Source organism: Amphiura filiformis, chromosome 1 (genome assembly GCF_039555335.1).
Source record: "Amphiura filiformis chromosome 1, Afil_fr2py, whole genome shotgun sequence".
In the NCBI taxonomy this organism is placed as follows: domain Eukaryota; kingdom Metazoa; phylum Echinodermata; class Ophiuroidea; order Amphilepidida; family Amphiuridae; genus Amphiura; species Amphiura filiformis.
The window spans coordinates 89039247-89060952 of record NC_092628.1 but is presented as its reverse complement, the minus strand read 5'-3'; the positions used below and the strand labels follow the sequence as shown (position 1 = coordinate 89060952).

The following is a 21706-nucleotide window of genomic DNA, read 5'->3' as shown; positions in this document are numbered from 1 at the left end:
TAGTTGATACAAATTGATAGAAGTAGTAACTCAACATGTTGCTGAATAGAGTATCATATAAGCTCATGTGCCTTTCCCAGCTGAAATATATCGATGCGAAATATGTTATTTGGTTTTACTTGTGTTTCTCCCACGTAAATCTTGATAGGTTAGGGAAGAGGGATATGATGGTAAACTTGATAAGTGCCAAAGCATCGATGATCATGGCAGTGAGGGAATGGTGGGAATATCAAATGTCAATCTACACATCAAAAGTTGTAGCTAATTTCAAGCCTGTTGTACTATAATGTACTGAACTATATCTAATGAGTACTTTCATTTTTATTGCATCTGTACCAGAACTTATTTATTTAATTTGACTTTGAACGATCCTGATGAATCTCATAAATAAACCTCTTCTTTCATTTACATAATGAACCATTGTGACCAAACGCAATAATGTGTGACGCTATAAATTGGTCCAGATATAGTCCAGTTGCAAAGTGTATAGTTTTCATAAGTCGTGCAGGTTTTGTGATTAAGGCTTAGAACCAAGTTATAACTCTGCTGAAGACCTTGAATTACCTGAAAAACTTTGATGGTAAAAATGCGCCTTTCTCCAAAAAAGTTATCGTCCCCTCAAGGTCATACAGGGTTCAAATTTAGATTTTGTTCAAAACCACATCAAAGTATTCATCTGGTCAAAATGATTTAGAATTTTTGTTAACCATGTTAATCAAAATGGTATTAACGTTTTGAACCCCGTGGAGCCTAAAATGCGACCTTTGACACCTTTGCTTATAACTCGAAAACCATGCATCTCAGATAGATCAAACTATACTTTTTCTAAATCGTTATGATCAGAGCAAAACTTTGGCGTGATTTTTAACTAGATTTGATCAATTTTAAAATTTGACCACTGTATGGCCATAACTCTTTTCTGAGCAAGGTGCATTTTTTTTTTTTTTTTGTTTTTTCTATTCTTTGAAGTCAGATTATGATATTAAAACTGATTCTGGACCTTAATCACACAAATTGCACGGGATTTCGCTTGCTTCTTCACTAATAATACTACATTATGTCATTTTACATTTTCGAATTTCGTAAAATAGTTTGTCCATTTATCTCAAAAAGCGGAAACTGATAAAGTTGTGGATCCTGTAAAAACTATATTTAAAAAAAAAATAGTTTCAACTCTTGATGGGTTGGCATAACTTACCTGGTAGCTCAATTTACCCCGCGAATCCGGGAAACTGAAGTAGCTTGATGTGACCCTGACACTACTTAGGCGATCACACAATTATTTCCACCAGCATTTGCAATAGCTTGAAATCATGTTGGGAGTATGTCAAAGTATGTTGTCAATTGTATCATATCAGAATCGCCTTAATCTTCTCCACTTTTGTTTGTTAGCTTTTAATCACACACTGTTTTAATAATCTGACCATTCTCAATCCATAAGCAACACCATTTCTAAGGTGGTGGTCGGTTAGAATTATAAGTACCCATGAGAAGTGCACGGTTTAGCATAATTTCTCACTCTTTGATATCCCATGATACATGCGTACATCCTGGTCATAAAAACCGCCCCACTGTCATCAAGACGGACACAGCCCATTAATCTGAAAGGGTTAAAGTTAAGGTTTATGGTATTTTGGGTTGAGATTAGGGCTAGGGTTACGGTTAGGATTAGTTTTTAACTAAGTTAATAGATTTCAATCGTTAGTTTTTATTCACACATCACGTAGACATTTGTCGATATATTGTCGGTGTAAAATAACATTGATCTATCCATCTATGTTGCGCGATTGAAATGTCAATTAATTATAACTACACTAGTTTCTACTTTGCGTAGAAATTCTATCACGACAGGGCATTTTTATGTCCTAGAGTAAATACTAGTATCCCTAGTTTAATGCCAAATAATCAGTTCGTGGTCATGGTGGTGTAAGCGAGCGATAAGCATGTCAACGCAATTAGTGTATCAATACGTGTTAGTAAATGATAAAATAGCAAATGATTTGGAAATTGTCGGAAAGAATTTAACAAATTAAGACCCTTATTATACCGCTATACTAAACTTGTCTAATTTGCATTCAAATTCTCTCGAATTTGGAAGAAAAATATATCATTGTACTACAGATTTTATGAATAAATAACACAAACACGCACTCACCCCGCCAAGCCACGCCCACCCAACCCTTTTTGCACTCAAGGTCACCTCACACATCCACCCTATATGCCCCACAACATGCACAAACCACCCTCCCAATCACCCCTATGTATCCAACACAAACGCCTGCATCTATACACAATTATTCGACATGCACACAATTTTGAAGATAATGTAGTTTTACCAGTGACTGGCAACTCCCGCACAGGAAAACACGAATTCATTCTCATTTGTGTTTATATGTTTAGACTGAGAGTTTATTTATTCGCACGCAAATATACATACTTGACCACACCATACGCACATGAGATTCCGTTCTATATGCATGTACCCCACACCTTACACTCCCCTGCATACCCAAAATCTCTGCGTCACATGCACAACAAAAAAGTAAATTTGTTCTTTTGCCAAGTTAATGCATACGTATGTCTTTGTATGTTATTATAGACACATTTATAATAAGATATACGTCGTACAAATAGTAATACTGTGTAACGTGTAGTTTATTTACAAACATTTGAGACAGTCAGACAAACATTGAGGAATATTCAGTTAAATATATACAACAGAGTCTCTGCAATTTGTAATTTCCATATACAATATAGAGAGATAAACGGAGAAGATATGTACCGTACGGTATAAGGTCAGCTGCAAGAAATAGAAAATACTTTATTGTGCTTTGTTTCCATTTTAATATAAGACCAGCTGCAAGAAATGTAAATTATTTTATTGTATTTTGTCACCGGAATGCTGCAAAAGCAGAAGTTTAAATAAGACCCATTACTGCTCCTATACTGCTTGATGGAAAACCAACGAATAATCTTTGATTTATGTGAAGAAAGAAAGAAAAAATACATTGCAAGCCATTATTTATATCTGAAACTAGAGATGATTCAACATACATAATGCATTAAGCTAGACGTAAATGTGTCAACAACTAGTATATTGCAGTATCAGCTGGACAATACGTTTTAGGATATTGTCAACATCTTCACTTTGATCGCAAGCTCCAGAAGGCCAGCTGAAATAACACAAAATTCTACTTTTAATTCCCTGGCATATTTGTTTTATTAACAATTCTCGCGATTTTTTCACGGGAAAGTCCAAGTTGTTTTTAGTTAAAGTTTCTTGCCCATAACATGATCATCAAATATTGTAGCCATATTATTCTTGGGTAAACATTCCAATTATATCGTACACACTATTTTTCTTTTATACATCGATTATGCCATTGCCCGCGAGGTAGAGCAATTCTGTAAACCATATATACAATGTATATATAAAATTAATAAAAAGGTCAGCAGAAAAGCAATCAAACCAAATACAAATTTTATTCTTTTTACATAGAATATCTGTTCCTATCGCATCAAATGAAAAAATAATGAGACATAAAATAATAATAACATAAGAATGCCCATAAACCACCATTTGGAAATGAATAAAAATACATAAATACAGCATTTAACTCATTATTAAACATAATTCTATAAAAAATACAAAATTTTATCCAATATCTTATAGTACAACCGTTTGTCTAAAGTCACCCTTAACAAGTAATAAAATTGCCTATTTTATGACTTCTGTGATAACCTTTTCTACCTCATCAAAAAAGGACAGTATGATTAACCTGTTACCACATCCCTAGTTTGACCTATGGCTCGCTATAATATCAACTAACAGGGATAACAACTAGACACTAATTCATCGCACGTTTGGCGTGATGGGTTCTACATGAGCAATATCAATCGAAAAAAATGAATTGGACTGAAAGTAATCTGAACACGAACGAGAGGGAAGAAAAGAAAAGTCACAAAATAGGGGAAGCTACAAGAAATGTGTATGTTTTACCTGACTAATACTAATAATAAAACACACGACTGTTTGATTCACAGAACATAATCATTTTCGCACAACTGCAATTACCATGATTACAAATACAAACGCTAGTGATTGCACTGTGTATAACATAAGTTTTACGTACGGCACATTGCATCATGGGAAGAGTTGAAAAGATAGTTTGCTACAGGGAAAGGATAGATAATACTTGGAATCAGTGAAACTATAGAATCATGTATTAACGAAATGCCCGAATAAAGTGAGCGTGATGTAGAAAAAAAGAAAGATTCAGCCACATCTTGAAACGTAGCGTGATGAACAAGAAACGTGTCTAATTGGAGTCAAATTACAAGTTTTAATTTAAAATTCTTTAAAACCATACTTGATATGGGTTAGCTTCATCTTTAATTAAAAGATTGCAGACAAAATGATCCAATGGCACAGAATGTAATGGGCTTGTAAAAGGACACTATGGGATATATATAATAATTTGACCACTAGGACAGCTTAGAGTCTGATTAGAGTCTTCTTTTAAATACTTTTTCTGCAAAGCAGTATACTTTGGAAAGTCCAAATACATTTTTTTTCAACTTTGGCTGCGTCAAATGTCGTAAAGTTGGTCAGTCAGTCAGCAAGTCATTTATGTATAAAAAGAGTGTTTTGGAAGTGAATTGTATTACCGTATTCATTTGTCAAAAAAAAAAAATCAAGCTTGTCTTATCAGGTTTTTGTATTATCAATGCTTGTATTATCGAGTTTCCACTGTATGTTTATAAACACATAGAAATAGTCTTTTGTAAGTTATTTCATTTAGGATTTAGGAGCGTAAGGTCAGCTGCAAGAAATAATAATTATTTTGTTGTGCTCTGTCGTTTAAGCTATAAGGCCAGATGCAAGAAATGTAAATTATTCTATTGTGTTTTGTCACAGGAATGCTAAAGTTAAAATAAAACACTTACTGATTCTATAGGATCTAGTGCTTCATGAAAACTAATCAATTTAACCAACGAAGGTAAACTATTTTCAGAATAACGTATTCAATAGAACACACGGGAGAACACAGCAGATCTCATCTTGCTTTCCGTATGCAAAAAATTCCAGACACACCGTATTAAGTATTGTGATGGCGCCATCTATACGGTTAGTTGGGCGTAAACTTTACATACATATCCTTTCAACATGTTCAATAGCAGATTAAATTGGTCGAAAAAAATATATAAAAGCGATTACATTACTATGTAAAATAATGATTAAATATACTAAAGAGCCCACACAACTAATTATAATGTCAGAATAACTTACACTGTTTTTTCTTATGGTTAAATTAGCTGCCAAAGGAGTTTGTTATCACGTCAATTTTAAAAGACATCGAACAATTACACCCGGAAAATAAACTTAATTATTATGTCAAGGTTGATAAAATTTATAATTGAACTTATAGCCAAATATTTCGAATTTTTAAACACATGGGCGTTTAATTAAGATTATTATTGTAAGATAATCCATAATTAAATATTATACTGATCCAAGCAAGACCAAATTGTACTTGCACTTACTCAAATCTCTTTGACCTCACGTATCCAAATCCTAACATACAAAAAGAACTCCCTCCAATCCTAATGTTACCAAATCATATTAACTAACATGTTTTTTTTTATTTGTACATTACTTTTAATCCAAACCCAAACAAATACAAAAACCCTGGTTTATCACCATATCTGATGATCGCCGTTAGGGCATCATGCAGTTATTATTAACTACATGTATGCACACAACTGAGTACAACTCTCTAGACATGAACATGATGAAAGGAAAGTTCAAATCACAAGCCGTAGGTTGTGTACAAATAGCGCATATTGCTTCGGAGACTTTGGGCATTTCATTGGAGACATAGATATCATCAGTTCAATAACACTATGGCAATTTGCTTTTGATTAGTTTTATTTAGTTGATACAAATTGATAGAAGTAGTAACTCAACATGTTGCTGAATAGAGTATCATATAAGCTCATGTGCCTTTCCCAGCTGAAATATATCGATGCGAAATATATTATTTGGTTTTACTTGTGTTTCTCCCACGTAAATCTTGATAGGTTAGGGAAGAGGGATATGATGGTAAACTTGATAAGTGCCAAAGCATCGATGATCATGGCAGTGAGGGAATGGTGGGAATATCAAATGTCAATCTACACATCAAAAGTTGTAGCTAATTTCAAGCCTGTTGTACTATAATGTACTGAACTATATATAATGAGTACTTTCATTTTATTGCATCTGTACCAGAACTTATTTATTTAATTTGACTTTGAACGATCCTGATGAATCTCATAAATAAACCTCTTCTTTCATTTACATAATGAACCATTGTGACCGAACGCAATAATGTGTGACGCTATAAATTTGTCCAGATATAGTCCAGTTGCAAAGTGTATAGTTTTCATAAGTCGTGCAGGTTTTGTGATTAAGGCTTAGAACCAAGTTATAACTCTGCTGAAGACCTTGAATTACCTGAAAAACTTTGATGGTAAAAATGCGCCTTTCTCCAAAAAAGTTATCGTCCCCTCAAGGTCATACAGGGTTCAAATTTAGATTTTGTTCAAAACCACATCAAAGTATTCATCTGGTCAAAATGATTTAGAATTTTTGTTAACCATGTTAACCAAAATGGTATTAACGTTTTGAACCCCGTGGAGCCTAAAATGCGACCTTTGACACCTTTGCTTATAACTCGAAAACCATGCATCTCAGATAGATCAAACTATACTTTTTCTAAATCGTTATGATCAGAGCAAAACTTTGGCGTGATTTTTAACTAGATTTGATCAATTTTAAAATTTGACCACTGTATGGCCATAACTCTTTTCTGAGCAAGGTGCATTTTTGCCACCAAATTGTTTTTTCTATTCTATGAAGTCAGATTATGATATTAAAACTGATTCTGGACCTTAATCACACAAATTGCACGGGATTTCGCTTGCTTCTTCACTAATAATACTACATTATGTCATTTTACATTTTCGAATTTCGTAAAATAGTTTGTCCATTTATCTCAAAAAGCGGGAAACTGATAAAGTTGTGGATCCTGTAAAACTATATTTAAAAAAAAATAGTTTCAACTCTTGATGGGTTGGCATAACTTACCTGGTAGCTCAATTTACCCCGCGAATCCGGGAAACTGAAGTAGCTTGATGTGACCCTGACACTACTTAGGCGATCACACAATTATTTCCACCAGCATTTGCAATAGCTTGAAATCATGTTGGGAGTATGTCAAAGTATGTTGTCAATTGTATCATATCAGAATCGCCTTAATCTTCTCCACTTTTGTTTGTTAGCTTTTAATCACACACTGTTTTAATAATCTGACCATTCTCAATCCATAAGCAACACCTTTTCTAAGTTGGTGCTCGGTTAGCATTATAAGTACCCATGAGAAGTGCACGGTTTAGCGTAATTTCTCACTCTTTGATATCCCATGATACATGCGTACATCCTGGTCATAAAAACCGCCCCACTGTCATCAAGACGGACACAGCCCATTAATCTGAAAGGGTTAAAGTTAAGGTTTATGGTATTTTGGGTTGAGATTAGGGCTAGGGTTACGGTTAGGATTAGTTTTAACTAAGTTAATAGATTTCAATCGTTAGTTTTTATTCACACATCACGTAGACATTTGTCGATATATTGTCGGTGTAAAATAACATTGATCTATCCATCTATGTTGCGCGATTGAAATGTCAATTAATTATAACTACACTAGTTTCTACTTTGCGTAGAAATTCTATCACGACAGGGCATTTTTTATGTCCTAGAGTAAATACTAGTATCCCTAGTTTAATGCCAAATAATCAGTTCGTGGTCATGGTGGTGTAAGCGAGCGATAAGCATGTCAACGCAATTAGTGTATCAATACGTGTTAGTAAATGATAAAATAGCAAATGATTTGGAAATTGTCGGAAAGAATTTAACAAATTAAGACCCTTATTATACCGCTATACTAAACTTGTCTAATTTGCATTCAAATTCTCTCGAATTTGGATGAAAAAGATGTCATTGTACTACAGATTTTATGAATAAATAACACGTACACGCACTCACCCCGCCAAGCCACGCCCACCCAACCCTTTTTGCACTCAAGGTCACCTCACACATCCACCCTATATGCCCCACAACATGCACAAACCACCCTCCCAATCACCCCCTATGTATCCAACACAAACGCCTGCATCTATACACAATTATTCGACATGCACACAATTTTGAAGATAATGTAGTTTTACCAGTGACTGGCAACACCCGCACAGGAAAACACGAATTCATTCTCATTTGTGTTTATATGTTTAGACTGAGAGTTTATTTATTCGCACGCATATATACATACTTGACCACACCATACGCACATGAGATTCCGTTCTATATGCATGTACCCCACACCCTTACACTCCCCGCATACCCAAAATCTCTGCGTCACATGCACAACAAAAAGTAAATTTGTTCTTTTGCCAAGTTAATGCATACGTATGTCTTTGTATGTTATTATAGACACATTTATAATAAGATATACGTCGTACAAATAGTAATACTGTGTAACGTGTAGTTTATTTACAAACATTTGAGACAGTCAGACAAACATTGAGGAATATTCAGTTAAATATATACAACAGAGTCTCTGCAATTTGTCATTTCCATATACAATATAGTAGAGATAAATGAGGAGGATATCTACCGAACGGTATTTCATTTAGGATATAAGTTCAGCTGCAAGAAATAGCAATTACTTTATTGTGCTTTGTTTCCATTTTAATATAAGACCAGCTGCAAGAAATGTAAATTATTTTATTGTATTTTGTCACCGGAATGCTGCAAAAGCAGAAGTTCAAATAAGACCCATTACTGCTTCTATACTGCCTGATGGAAAACCAACGAATAATCTTTGATTTATGCGAAGAAAGAAGAAAAAATACATTGCAAGCCATTATTTATATCTGAAACTTGAGATGATTCAACATACATATTGCATTAAGCTAGACGTAAATGTGTCAACAACTAGTATATTGTAGTATCAGCTGGACAATACGTTTTAGGAGATTGTCAACATCTTCACTTTGATCGCAAGCTCCAGAAGGCCAGCTGAAATAACACAAAATTCTAATTTTAATTCCCTGGCATATTTGTTTTATTAAAATTTCTAGCGATTTTTTATTTCACGGGAAATTCCAAGTTGTTTTTTAGTTAAAGTTTTTTGCCCACAACATGATCATTAAATCTTCTAACCATATTATTCTTGGGTAAACATTCCAATTATATCGTACAAACCATTTTTCTTTTGTACATCGATTATGCCATTGCCCGTGAGGTAGAGCAATTACTGAATATATTCATTCTGTAAACCATATTATACAATATCAGCGGCGTAGCTGATTTTTTCAAGGGGGCAAGCCTGTATGGGGCGGGGCCCAAATCCACCAAATTTCCCTGCACTTGGGGGAGAAGGGCGGGGCCCAAATATACAATTTTGCTAGGCTGATTGATAATAATCGTATGGTATTGCATATCGTATGGATTCTCCATCTCTCTGCCCTCTTCTCCTCTCTCTCCTCCCTTTTCCTCTTTCTCCTCCTTTTCCTCTTTTTCCTTGTGATTAGGGGCGGGGGCAATTGTTCCCGGCAGCTACGCCACTGTACAATATATATATAAAATTAATAAAAGGTCAGCAGAAAAGCAATCAAACCAACTACATATTTTACTCTTTTATATATAGAATATCTGTTTCTATCGCATCAAATGAAAAAATAATGAGACATAAAATAATAATAACGTAAGAATGCCCATAAACCACCATTTGTAAATGAATAAACATACATAATACAGCATTTAACTCATTATTAAATATAATTCTATATTAAAATACAAAGTGTTATCCAATAATACCCTATTATACAACCGTTTGTCGAAAGTCACCCTGGCAAATGAGTAGCCTACAAGTAATCAAATTACGTATTTTGTGACTTCTGATAACCTTTTCTACCTCATCAAAAGAACATTTTTATGATTGCCCTGTTACTACATCCCTAGTTTGACCTGTGGTTGGAATTTTGTCCATCGCCAGCTCGCCATAATATCAACTAACAGGGATAACAACTGACACTAATTCATCGCACGTTGGACGTGATGGGTTCTCCATGAGCAATATCAAACGAAAAAAATGAACTGGACTGAAAGTAATCTGAACACGACGAGAGGGAAGAAAAGGGGAAGCAATAAGAAGTGTTTATGTTTTACTTGACTAATACTAATAATAAAAGGCACGACTGTTTGATTCACAGAACATAATCATTTTCGCACAACTGCAATTACCATGATTACAAATACAAACGCTAGTGATTGCACTGTGTATAACATAAGTTTTACGCACGGCATCATGGGAAGAGTTGAAAAGATAGTTTGCTACAGGGAAAGGATAGATAATACTTGGAATCAGTGAAACTATAGAATCATGTATTAACGAAATGCCCGATAAAAGTGAGCGTGATGTAGAAAAAAGAAAGATTCGGCCACATCTTGAAACGTAGAGTGATGAATAAGAAACGTATCCAATTGGTGTCAAATTACAAGTTTAATTTTTAAACCATACTTGATACGGTTAGCTTCATCTTTAATTAAAAGATTGGAGACAAAATGACCCAATGGGAGATCTGGCGTACAATGTAATGGTCTTGTAAAAGGACACTATGGAATATATAATAATAACTTGGCCACTAGAACCGCTTTGCCAGTGACAAGCGAAAGTCGTAATGGGTGCTGCATTACCACTGATTAGAGTCATAAGATGGAGGCGCCGTATTTAGCAATAGCTTGGGATATTTAATTATTTTCTTTATTTTTCACCCGGGTAAGCTGGGTTGAAAATAAAGAAAATAATTGAATGTCCAAGGCTAACGTTGAAATACGGCGCCTCCACTAATCTTCTTTAAAATACTTTTTTCTGCAAATCAGTATACTCTGAAAGTCAAAATCGTACCATTTTAACTTCGCTCAATATAGCAATCGGATAGGCTGCGTCAAATGTCGTAAAGTCAGTCAGTCAACAAGTCATTTAATAACTAAATAAATACATGTATAGAAAGAGTCTTTTGGAAGTTAGTTTATTACCGTAATCATTTGTTAAATATGTTAATAAACATATAAAATGGTCTTTTGGAAGTTATTCATTTAGGATAATATAAGGTCAGCTGCAAGAAATTTAAATTATTTTGTTGTGCTTTAATTGTCCCTATTTCGTTTAAGCTATGAGGCCAGATGCTTTGTCACAGGAATGCTAAAGTTAAAATAAAACACTTACTGATTATATAGGATCTACTGCTTCATGAAAACTAACAAATTTAACCAACGAAGGTAAACTATTTTCAGAATTGAACACAACAAATCTCATCTTGCTTTCCGTATCGCCCATTCAAATGCAAATAATTCCAGACACACCGTAGTAAGTATTGTGGTAGCGCCATCTATACGTCAATAATGTTACCTTTTAATCCAAAGTCAACAATATAAAAACTCTGGTTTATCACCATTTGGATACGTTTGTGAAAGTTGTCATTAATCCAGGTATAATCAAATATAAATTAGACTCGTTAAAACTATTCAACTGGACTCACGGTTTTGAGAGGCAACGGTTTCACACCTTATCCTAGGTGCATCTTCAGGCCGTCTGTTGGTCTGTCGGCAATTGGTCACTGACCAGTGGCGAGATGGTGTTGCCAGAGGTGTGATCTTAGACAGGGAGCGCAGGTGGTATGAAAGAGGAGTAAAAGAAGCGATCTATGTCAAGAAAGAACAGCCTTCACGCAACAGGGGAGGCGGCCTACGTCACAACTAGGCAGGGGCCTACAATTCCGTTATTAAGAACATTCCAAAGAAGTTTGGCTCTAAATCTACGACCCCTGGCAACACCATCTCGCCACTGGTCAGTGACCAATTGCCGACAGACCAACAGACGGCCTGAAGATGCACCTAGGATAAGGTGTGAAACCGTTGCCTCTCAAAACCGTGAGTCCAGTTGAATAGTTTTAACAGTCTAATTTTATAAAAATATAACCCAAATAAGCGATCATCAGATGATCGCCATTGGGGCGTGAAACTCCCACTAATAGAACCATTGTTTGTGTATTTTATTACATGCTCTACTATCAAATAGTATCGAGCACCAATTCAGCTATTTTGTTTGACTGTAATATTATTGTACAATACGATTACATATTTCAATTATGATGAGTTATTCCCAATTATAACCCATGTTCTTAGACATGTTAGCGCTATACTCCGTAACTCCTACAACGCCAACCTCGTTTCTTACATAATTCACAAACATGAGCTCCTCCTGACCTTAAGGCTCTGGGTAAAAGCCACCTGCTTTAATTAATCTTACACTATATACCTTTATTCCTTACGTTACCCAAAACAATCACTTCTCAACCCTTCTCGGTAGATGATCATTTTAAGATATTATACTATCCGCAATCCCTAGCTCTTAGTCTTATCTGTTAAATAGCTCTCATCATTACCTATTTTAAACATTATGAAACATGCTAACAAGTTATCCTTATCTTAATCTTAAACTTAAAATCTAACCGACTCTACCCCTGGCATTAAACTTAAATATCATGTTTGATTTTACCGGTCATAAAATGTCGTTTTCAGTCATATCAAGAGTGCAACTAATCGCACAAGCTAGCTATTCATTTCGGAAGTTCTAATTTCAAAATGATACCAAACGGTACCCAATAGCGTTGCACAACTCCAGGATTTTTAGTAGTCGACTTCCCAAGTAATATGGCTAAACAAAAATGCCTTAAGGATATGTTAATATTGAAGGGTAAGATTAGAGAAATAACAGGAGTTTTAAAACTACACAAATAATTTTGAGATGTTTGCGTAAAGGTAGCGCCGTTTATTGAGAACTAACCTGAGTACAACTCTCTAGACATGAACATGATGAAAGGAAAGTTCAAATCACAAGCCGTAGGTTGTGTACAAATAGCGCATATTGCTTCGGAGACTTTGGGCATTTCATTGGAACACAGATATCATCAGTTCAATAACACTATGGCAATTTGCTTTTGATTAGTTTTATTTAGTTGATACAAATTGATCGAAGTAGTAAATCAACATGTTGCTGATGAGAGTATTATATAAGCTCATGTGCCTTTCCCAGCTGAAATATATCGATGCGAAATATATTATTTGGTTTTACTTTTGTTCCTCCCACGTAAATCTTGATAGGTTAGGGAAGAGGGATATGATGGTAAACTTAATAACTGCCAAGCATCGATGATCATGACAGTGTGGGAATATCAAATATCAATCTACACATCATTAAAAAAACATTTTATTTCATAATTCTGTCAACATTATTGAATATTAAAACGTCTGTTATCCTTTTCTTAAATTTTTCATCAAAAGTTGTAGCAAATTTTTAAGCCTGTTGTACTATAATGTTTCAGAACGAAAATTACAACAAAAATGCATCTAAATTGACGTTTCTCATCCATGTCGGGAGTAATTTGAAATAGCCAATTTCAAGATAATTGTCTTGATTGATGCATCTTACTTCTCCCCAAATTGATGGGCTAAAAACATTTATGACATAAAAGCCGAAAGAAAGCGCTGTTCTTTTCTGAAAATTTCCGGCATCGCGACACTGACACTGGTGTTCCGTAAACAGTGGAAATATGAAAAACTGTTCATCTGTTCATATTATGGAAAATATGATATATTTTTACGGAACAGTCCCGGTTTCTTGCTGGAAATTTCCTTTAAAATGCGGCAGGTAATATTTGTAGTAAATAACCATAATTACCGTAGTAATAACTCGTTTTAGATTTGAAACTGATGCAAGCGAATTTGTAATTTAATTACTTTTAGATTTTGTTCGTTCATACCCTAAACATCCGCTATAGGATTTCAAAATAAATCTCTTTTTAAAATAATAAAATATATTGAATATATACATTAATATAGTTATATTTTATACTTATTCCAAGGTAATACATTTCCATAGCTGCGCAATTCAAGATATTAGCTTACCAACAAATATTTGTGTAAAATAATTTAATTACTGTTACTAATTATTATTAATTACACTTTTTGAATACAATCTATACCAATTCAATCTATACCATGTTGCTACCTTTTGAGCAAAGTACTTTTGGCAGTGCACTTTTAAAAATATAACCCGCATTTTTTTACATTCTTTTAATGAAAAAAAAAACCAAAAACAACATGTAAATATATTTTTTTTAAATATGTACAGAGGTTCAGTGCAAGTATAAATATCACTGAATATATACAAACAACAGGAAAGTAGTAGTAGTAGAGTGATAATCTAAACAACGCAAATAGTTTGGATCCGGAAACACAACATATGTACAAAAATTACCATAAGCATGATAAGGAAAGAACAGATTCCTGAGTTTTGATGTCAATTTTATGACATTCATACGTAATTTAAATTTACCTTATATTATTCAGGTACCCTTGCTTGGAAACAATCATAATTTAGGATTAAATGATCATAAAAGTGTGAACTTATGTATCACTAACGCATTGCGCTTGAATTAGGAAACATACAGCACCAATTAGTATGGATTTAGGATCAACTGAAGACCACACGATCAACGATGTTCGACTATACCCCAGCTCCAGGTAAAGCGTTAAAAATGTGTGCAGATTTGCGTGTATGCTTTCGATTGTTGTAAGAAAGAATCGCTTTGGTGATCTTATCAGTTTATTTGGTATAATTGACCAATGATTGTCTTTTATTTTTGTTGAATTATATTAAACTAGACAAAGGTACCTATTTACGCAAAGCTCATATGTTTGATTAGTGTTGCTCAAAATCTTCTTTCATGCAAGAGCAGTGTAAAAATGGAACACAATATTTGTATAAAAATCACGATTCAAAATGACCACATACGTTTTACAACAAAACATAAACAATAGATTCATTGCGACGGACAAGCACTTCTCACATTATCTAATAAACTAGAAACTGAGTTCTGATATTTCACACACGTATAGCATATTATTATAAAGAATTAAGCAAAATATGCACCACCTTAAAGCCGTCTAATGAAATGTTTATCAAATACTACAAAATTGTAAATGTGTAAGTAGAAATTCCAGGGCTATACTAAATCATCGTGGCATAATGTTACCATAAATATCATTGTTTATATGAAACCTTCCAACATTGTTTGCAAAAACAAGTATTAATCGGTAGATATGAGCCTTACACATGTTACATCTTTAATTTGAAAATGGCTATGGGTAATGAAAAATAAAACTACTGCTACTTTTTGTTTTAAAAGTTTACGTATGGATCCACAAAGAACAATAACATAAACATAAGACTATAGCGTTTGGATCCTACATGCTATTCAGGCAAAGTAACACCTATAGTCATTTCGGCTTCAGTAGCCCTCCGTAGCGTTGCTAAGCCCTGGTTTGCCTTTTTGCGTTACGTGCGTGGAGTCGAGATGGTGGAGTTTTTGTCCAGGGCGTTGTTTGCAAGAAATAAAGTGAAGAGCTCATTCCTATTCTTTCTAGCTATTTACATCATTGGTAATGTTATAATTGTTATATTGTTTGTTTCTTGATCCGTGCATAAGTGCTTGATGAGAGTGCCATATGTCTTAATAGTGTTTGGTTTAAATACTTATAAGACGATACTTGGTCGGCCTGCCGAAGTTCTTGTCGTCGTCTTTGTTTTATTAGGAACAGAACGTTGTCGTCTTAATCGTCTCCATACATTATAGCGTCTTGGTAGTAAAGTGTACAAAATGGATTGCAGCACGAATTCAAGTATGACAACACAATAGTAGAAAGTCCAAAAGTGTGGTGAGGATCAAATTGGCCAATGTCGCCGTGAAGGAGAATCAATTGGTAGACCCAAAATGGAATGTAACATACCCAGAAAAAAATCACGATGAGGAACAGAGTTTGAACAACTTTGCGCTTGGATTGTTTCCGACGCTTCTTGTTATTGTCCGTCGATGTTGTAGTCTCCTTTTCAGTTGGACTCACAATTTGACAGAAATGAATAGCCATTTTGGTGTACACAATTGCGGTAAAGGATGACGGAATGAGGAAAGTGATGACAAACACAGCACTCATGTAATGTTTATAAGAGTCAAAATCACCGATTGTCCATCCGCACGTGCTAATCTGCGTTCCCTGTTTTGGGACTTTTATTTCGGACATACCGATCACCATCGGCATAGAAAGACACACTGCAGAAATCCAGGCCACTGTGCTAACTTTGCGCGCAATGCTGATACTTCGGTATTTGTACGATTCAATAGGATGTACCACGGCCACGTATCTTTCGATGCTCATAACAGTCAAGATGTAAATACTCACATGCATGGTAAGTATGTCCCAACTCAAAATAATCCGACATCCAAGATCACCAAAAAGCCAACCTCCTTGGTTATAGTTTGTTAAAGTAAAAAACAAACATCCCAAAATATACAGCAAATCAGCTGCTGCTACATTTAAAATGTAAGTGTTAATAGTGGTAGGGGTTTGTCCAGCCATAGGCTTTAAGGCTAAGGCTATCACTAACGAATTAGCACAAACACCAACTACAAATATCACCAGAAATGTCACAATCGTCGTAGATTTGAAAAGTACGTTTTCATTCGGAAACGACGAAGATCCATTCGTGGCATTCATTACAGCTAGTATATCAGTAGTGGTAGGATAGTCCAAATTCTTATATTCATTAGCAGCCGACATTTTGGCGCGTAAATGTTCCAAGTTCTGGTAAATCGAGACGATAGACAAAATTGTGTCTTTACTCTGGCATTTGTACTACAGGCATAATTTGAGTACTACTCCAACAGCAAATCTATAAGTGAATCCAGCAGCAGGTATGGCTTATCGTAAATTACCAACACAAAAAACCTGCGTGTCGGTTTTTTTGCTGCAACATAAACCAAACTGACTACAGTTGCTTTACCAATTCCTTTAGAGCGTTTCAGATATAGTGGTCGTAATGTTACAAGCTGTTGCCACTACTCTATTGTTTTTCATTATGGCGCTCACGAAAGCGTGATTGGACGATTGTCGTGTAAGTAATTAAATGTACACAATACGACAATTGGCGGCGTGCTTCACTTACACTGTCGTTTAGCTGTGCAAGCAATACAACGTGCCGTGATTATGTCACGTGAATCTAATGGTCCTGAACGAATCAGTGATTTGATCAACAGTTGCTTTCTAACTGATAATTGTCACAACTGCAAAACAGTTAGCAGCCTGCACAACCGATTCTTTAGAAATGCTTAGTCGCGCTGAAAGTCGATCGATACATGTTAAAATCAGCACAATTCAGAGATACACCTTTTTGCTATGAAATTAATTTTCTCGGTCAAATATAAAGCAATATTTTTTTTCTTCAGTAATGTCAGTTAAAAACTTGGTGCTTGGATATACATTTTTTTTACAAATCCTGGTGTTAAAATTAAGCATCAAATTGTGTCTTTTAGTGTGATATTTTTGATTTTTATAGGCCTTCGGTTCGCACGCGAGCTTTTTACGGAATTCATTTTTAGCGTCTCAAACTAATATAGTTTGCTAAAGAAAGATATTTCCCACCTCTGTAAAGCACATCGTGTGGGTCTATATATTATAGTTTTGTTTAGAATTTCCGTTTTTATTTTACCCTTTTTCCTTCAGACTCCGAAAATGTCTAACTCAGTACTTTTTATCTCGAGAGCAACCAACAGAAATAGTCGATATTTTCTTTGTTGTTTATCCAGGTTAATTTTCTATTGAAATCAAATTGCCCGACCAGCGATTTGGTAGCCCAAATCCCCAATTGAGTGTTCTGTTAAACATGATCAGTAGGAGCGCTATAGGCCTGGGAATTTCTTTGCTATATTGAAGTTCTAGCAACACTGTAGCCATGCCGGTATTCCTATTAAACCCAGGGATATCGATCCACAATGCTAGTATTAGCCTTAGATTTCACTCGTTGATTTTGAAAAATGGTCAGCCGGCAGTTAAAATAGTGAAATGAAAACGCAAATTCTGACAAAACTATGATATATCGCTCACGGTGATGTGCGTTAGAAAGTTGGGAAAAATCCTTCATTAGCGAACTATCTTACTTTGAAAAGCTAAAAGGTTGATCCAAAAAAAGGCTCGCGGACAGAGTTTAAGCCTATCAAAATCGAAAATCTTACACTAAATGACTAAATTTCACGCCTAAGTTTAACACTAGAATTTGAAAAAAATACAGTATCAAGTACTACAATTTTTCCTGACATTTACTGAAAAAATGAAAATGATTGCTTTTCATTTGGCCGAGAAAATTAATTTACATCGAAAAGGTGTAACTAAAAAATTTAGCTCATTTCAACACCAAATTCGATCGTTTGTATTGCCTCATTAAATGACTGAGTGAGCCTTTGCCAAACAAAAGAATCGGTTGTGCAGGCTGCTAACTGAAAAGTCGACCAAATTGACCTTTCATAAATGATGTGACTGTAAGTGTAAACCTATGCGATTGAGGTATCATATTTCCCTTATATTTATTTCTTTCACAATATATGCTCAGTGAAAACCTTTCACCAAGACAGTGTGCAATATTCATGTATCATTTCAATCAATATAAAATGTTTTTGTGCAATAATTGAGCTCTCTACCAGTGAACTACTCTTACCTCTTTGACTTTTTATGAATTTGATTTGAATTGTGTTTTTATAATCCCTTTTTCTTTAATATGTTTTTTGATGTAGTAATATATTACTTTGAAATTGTACATATATATACAGTATATATATTTTGTCGGTAGAATCTGTCTATGGTTGATGTACAGTGCTGAAAATATTCCATTTAATGGAGAAATAAATTACTGACGTTTCGGGTTTAAACCCTTCAACATGAGTGAATGCAAAAAATCAAGAAGAAAATAAAACAAGCATATATATATTTTTATGTTGTATTAATTAATGTGTAAATTTTGATGTTTATAAATTGTTAATTGTGTCGCAATTCAGTGTTTTAATACTGCTATGACATTTAATAAAATATACCTGAAATATAATTATTGAATCTTGTTGTAATACACAAAACCTCAATTTTCCCACTTTCCAACATCAGTTTTTCATGTTTTATCGATATTTCTGAAAAGAAAATAGTTGATGTATCAACCATATAAAGCGAAGCATGTGTGATTTTTTAAAGTTAATTTGGACAATTTTTTCAAATCTTTATTTTAGGCATAATAATGTAATATTTAAATAGGCCTACGCATGTCCCAACCTACACCTAATTGGATTCAACCAAATTAATTGTGTTTTTAGAACAACAAGGCAAATATGAATAAAAGTCATATAATTATGAATTTACATCCTTCCATAGAACACCACAGTTAAGCAGCTAGTAAATGAATTGCCTTTCATTTAACCTCTGTCATTAGTTTGGCTTAGAATGACTATTGTACTTTCATAATGTTTCCTGAAATGTGGTCATACACCGGTCACTGTTCGTTTGAAAGACCAAAAATTAAGAAAACCATTATATAATTATTGGTTCCGAGTATGGTGTATGAACATATCATTATACCGTGTACAACTGCATTAATGCTGGTAGTGAAGCAGATCAAATACATTCAATTGATTTGTCGGATTTGGTAGATGAGTGTCAACCATATAGACAATGTTTGAAAGATATGAGTTCTTCAAACCAAATTTTATACATTTTAGTATTCGTATCCTATAAATGCACCAGACTTAACTATACACATTATAACGAATTTGAATTTACTTCCGAATCTGTATCAAGTCACAGTTTTGACTTCATATGCAATTTGAAATTCTCACCACGAATAAGGCCGTGCGGATAAGGTTGTCACTGAAACGTATGGATCGATTGCAACCTTTTGACAATTTGTTTGACAATCTCAAAAACCTTTTTTTTTTTTTCAAAATATTTAAACCGATCTTCAGCACAAAGTTCAACTAACTTTGAATTTTCGAAGTGTGACACACGTCGTCACCAGGAGTTATATGAATGGATATGATTGCAAGCTTTTCTGAGAAGAACTGCAAAACGAGTGTTATACTCGATGTGTTTAGGATTATAAATTCAAAATTTAATCAAGAGAAGATATTCAAGAGACTAAATTCAATGAATTTGCCTTCAGCTTTAAAATACATCAAACTCTAAGAAATTCTATTTCGTATATCATTGCATTTAAATATGCTGGTCACTGCTCGTTTGAATTGGTCCAGATACCCAACAATTTTTCGGAGATGAATTCTATACTTTGAAAACCCCAAAACAAAAAAATTCAGAAAACCCATTAAAAATATATTCCGAGTATGGTGTATTTCAAACATATCATTATACCACCGTGTACAACAGTATTAATGCTGGTAGTCAAGCATATCAGATACATTCAACAAACATAATTGATTTGTCGGATTTGGTCTGACTTCCAACCATAATAGACAACGTTTGAACGATGTTAATTCTTCAAATCAAGTTTCATACATTTTAGTATTCGTATGCTATAAATGCACCAGACTTAACTATATTACATTACGTTTTACCTTACACGTTATAACGAATTTGAATTTACTTACGAATCTGTATCAAGTCACAGTTTTGACTTCATATGCAATTTGAATTTCTCATCACGAATAAGGCCGTGCGGTTAAGGTTGTCACTGAAATGTATACAAGTGTGGATCGATTACCAGACTATTTGCAACCTTTTCGACATTTTGTTTGACAGTCTCAAACACCTTTTTTTAATTCAAAATGTTTAAACCGATCTTCAGCACAAACTAACCTAACGTCGTCATCAGATGTAGTTATGATGATGTTGTGACGTTGTATTGGACTGTTATTAACCTCGCATTGTCTATCGGTTCTTTAGACGTGTTATTTCTTACCAAAGCGATTAAAACATTTTGACCAATATCTCACGAACCAAAAGGTTCAATTGCAGGTGTTACGGTTAAATGTTTGAATAATTGCATTACTCGGTTGCTTTTACACTGATACTAGGAAAATATTCAGGATATGAAGATGATTGCAAGCTTTTCTGAGAAGGACTGTAAAACGAGTGTCACGTACTCGATGTGTTTAGGATTATAAATTCAAAATTTAATCAAGGGATGATATTCAAGAGACTCAATTCAATTTATTTGCCTTCAGCTTTAAAATACAACAAACTGAAAGAAATACATGAAATGTATTATTTTTATATTCTGTATATCGTTGCATTATATATGCTGGTATGGTAACCATTTACCTTAGTTTACAATTAGTTTCTGTATGATAATGCACATGAATTATGTCAGAATAATCCAATTTATCGAAGATTACCAGGTTTGACTCGGTTTAAAGTTACCTCGACTATTACAAACTGAATTATGCTTATACTTGATAAACTGTATAGTTTACTGACGAGAAAATAGGATTATCTCATCCTGAGAAATAAACTCTTCAAAAAAACATTGACAACTTTCCAAAACGGCTTTATATCAGAAATATTTGAAATCTATATCCATATTGTTTCATAGTAATACAAACATTGTTCTTTCCTGTCAAAAATGACACCAAATTTGTGACCATAACTTATTCCATGGTTGAGTAATTGTCTTTGAACATGTTGAAAGACAAGGAGGTCTCAAACAAAATGCGC

General features: G+C 34.2%; 1 protein-coding gene across 1 annotated transcript; it reads right to left on the bottom strand.

The window, feature by feature from the left end:
- Positions 1–12602: 12602 nt before the first annotated feature.
- LOC140156681 (somatostatin receptor type 3-like) lies at positions 12603–17057 on the bottom strand. The gene is given in 2 exon segments (XM_072179622.1): positions 12603–15823; positions 15826–17057. Coding segments are annotated over 2 exon segments (1080 nt in total). The 5' UTR covers positions 16784–17057; the 3' UTR covers positions 12603–15701.
- Positions 17058–21706: the final 4649 nt, after the last annotated feature.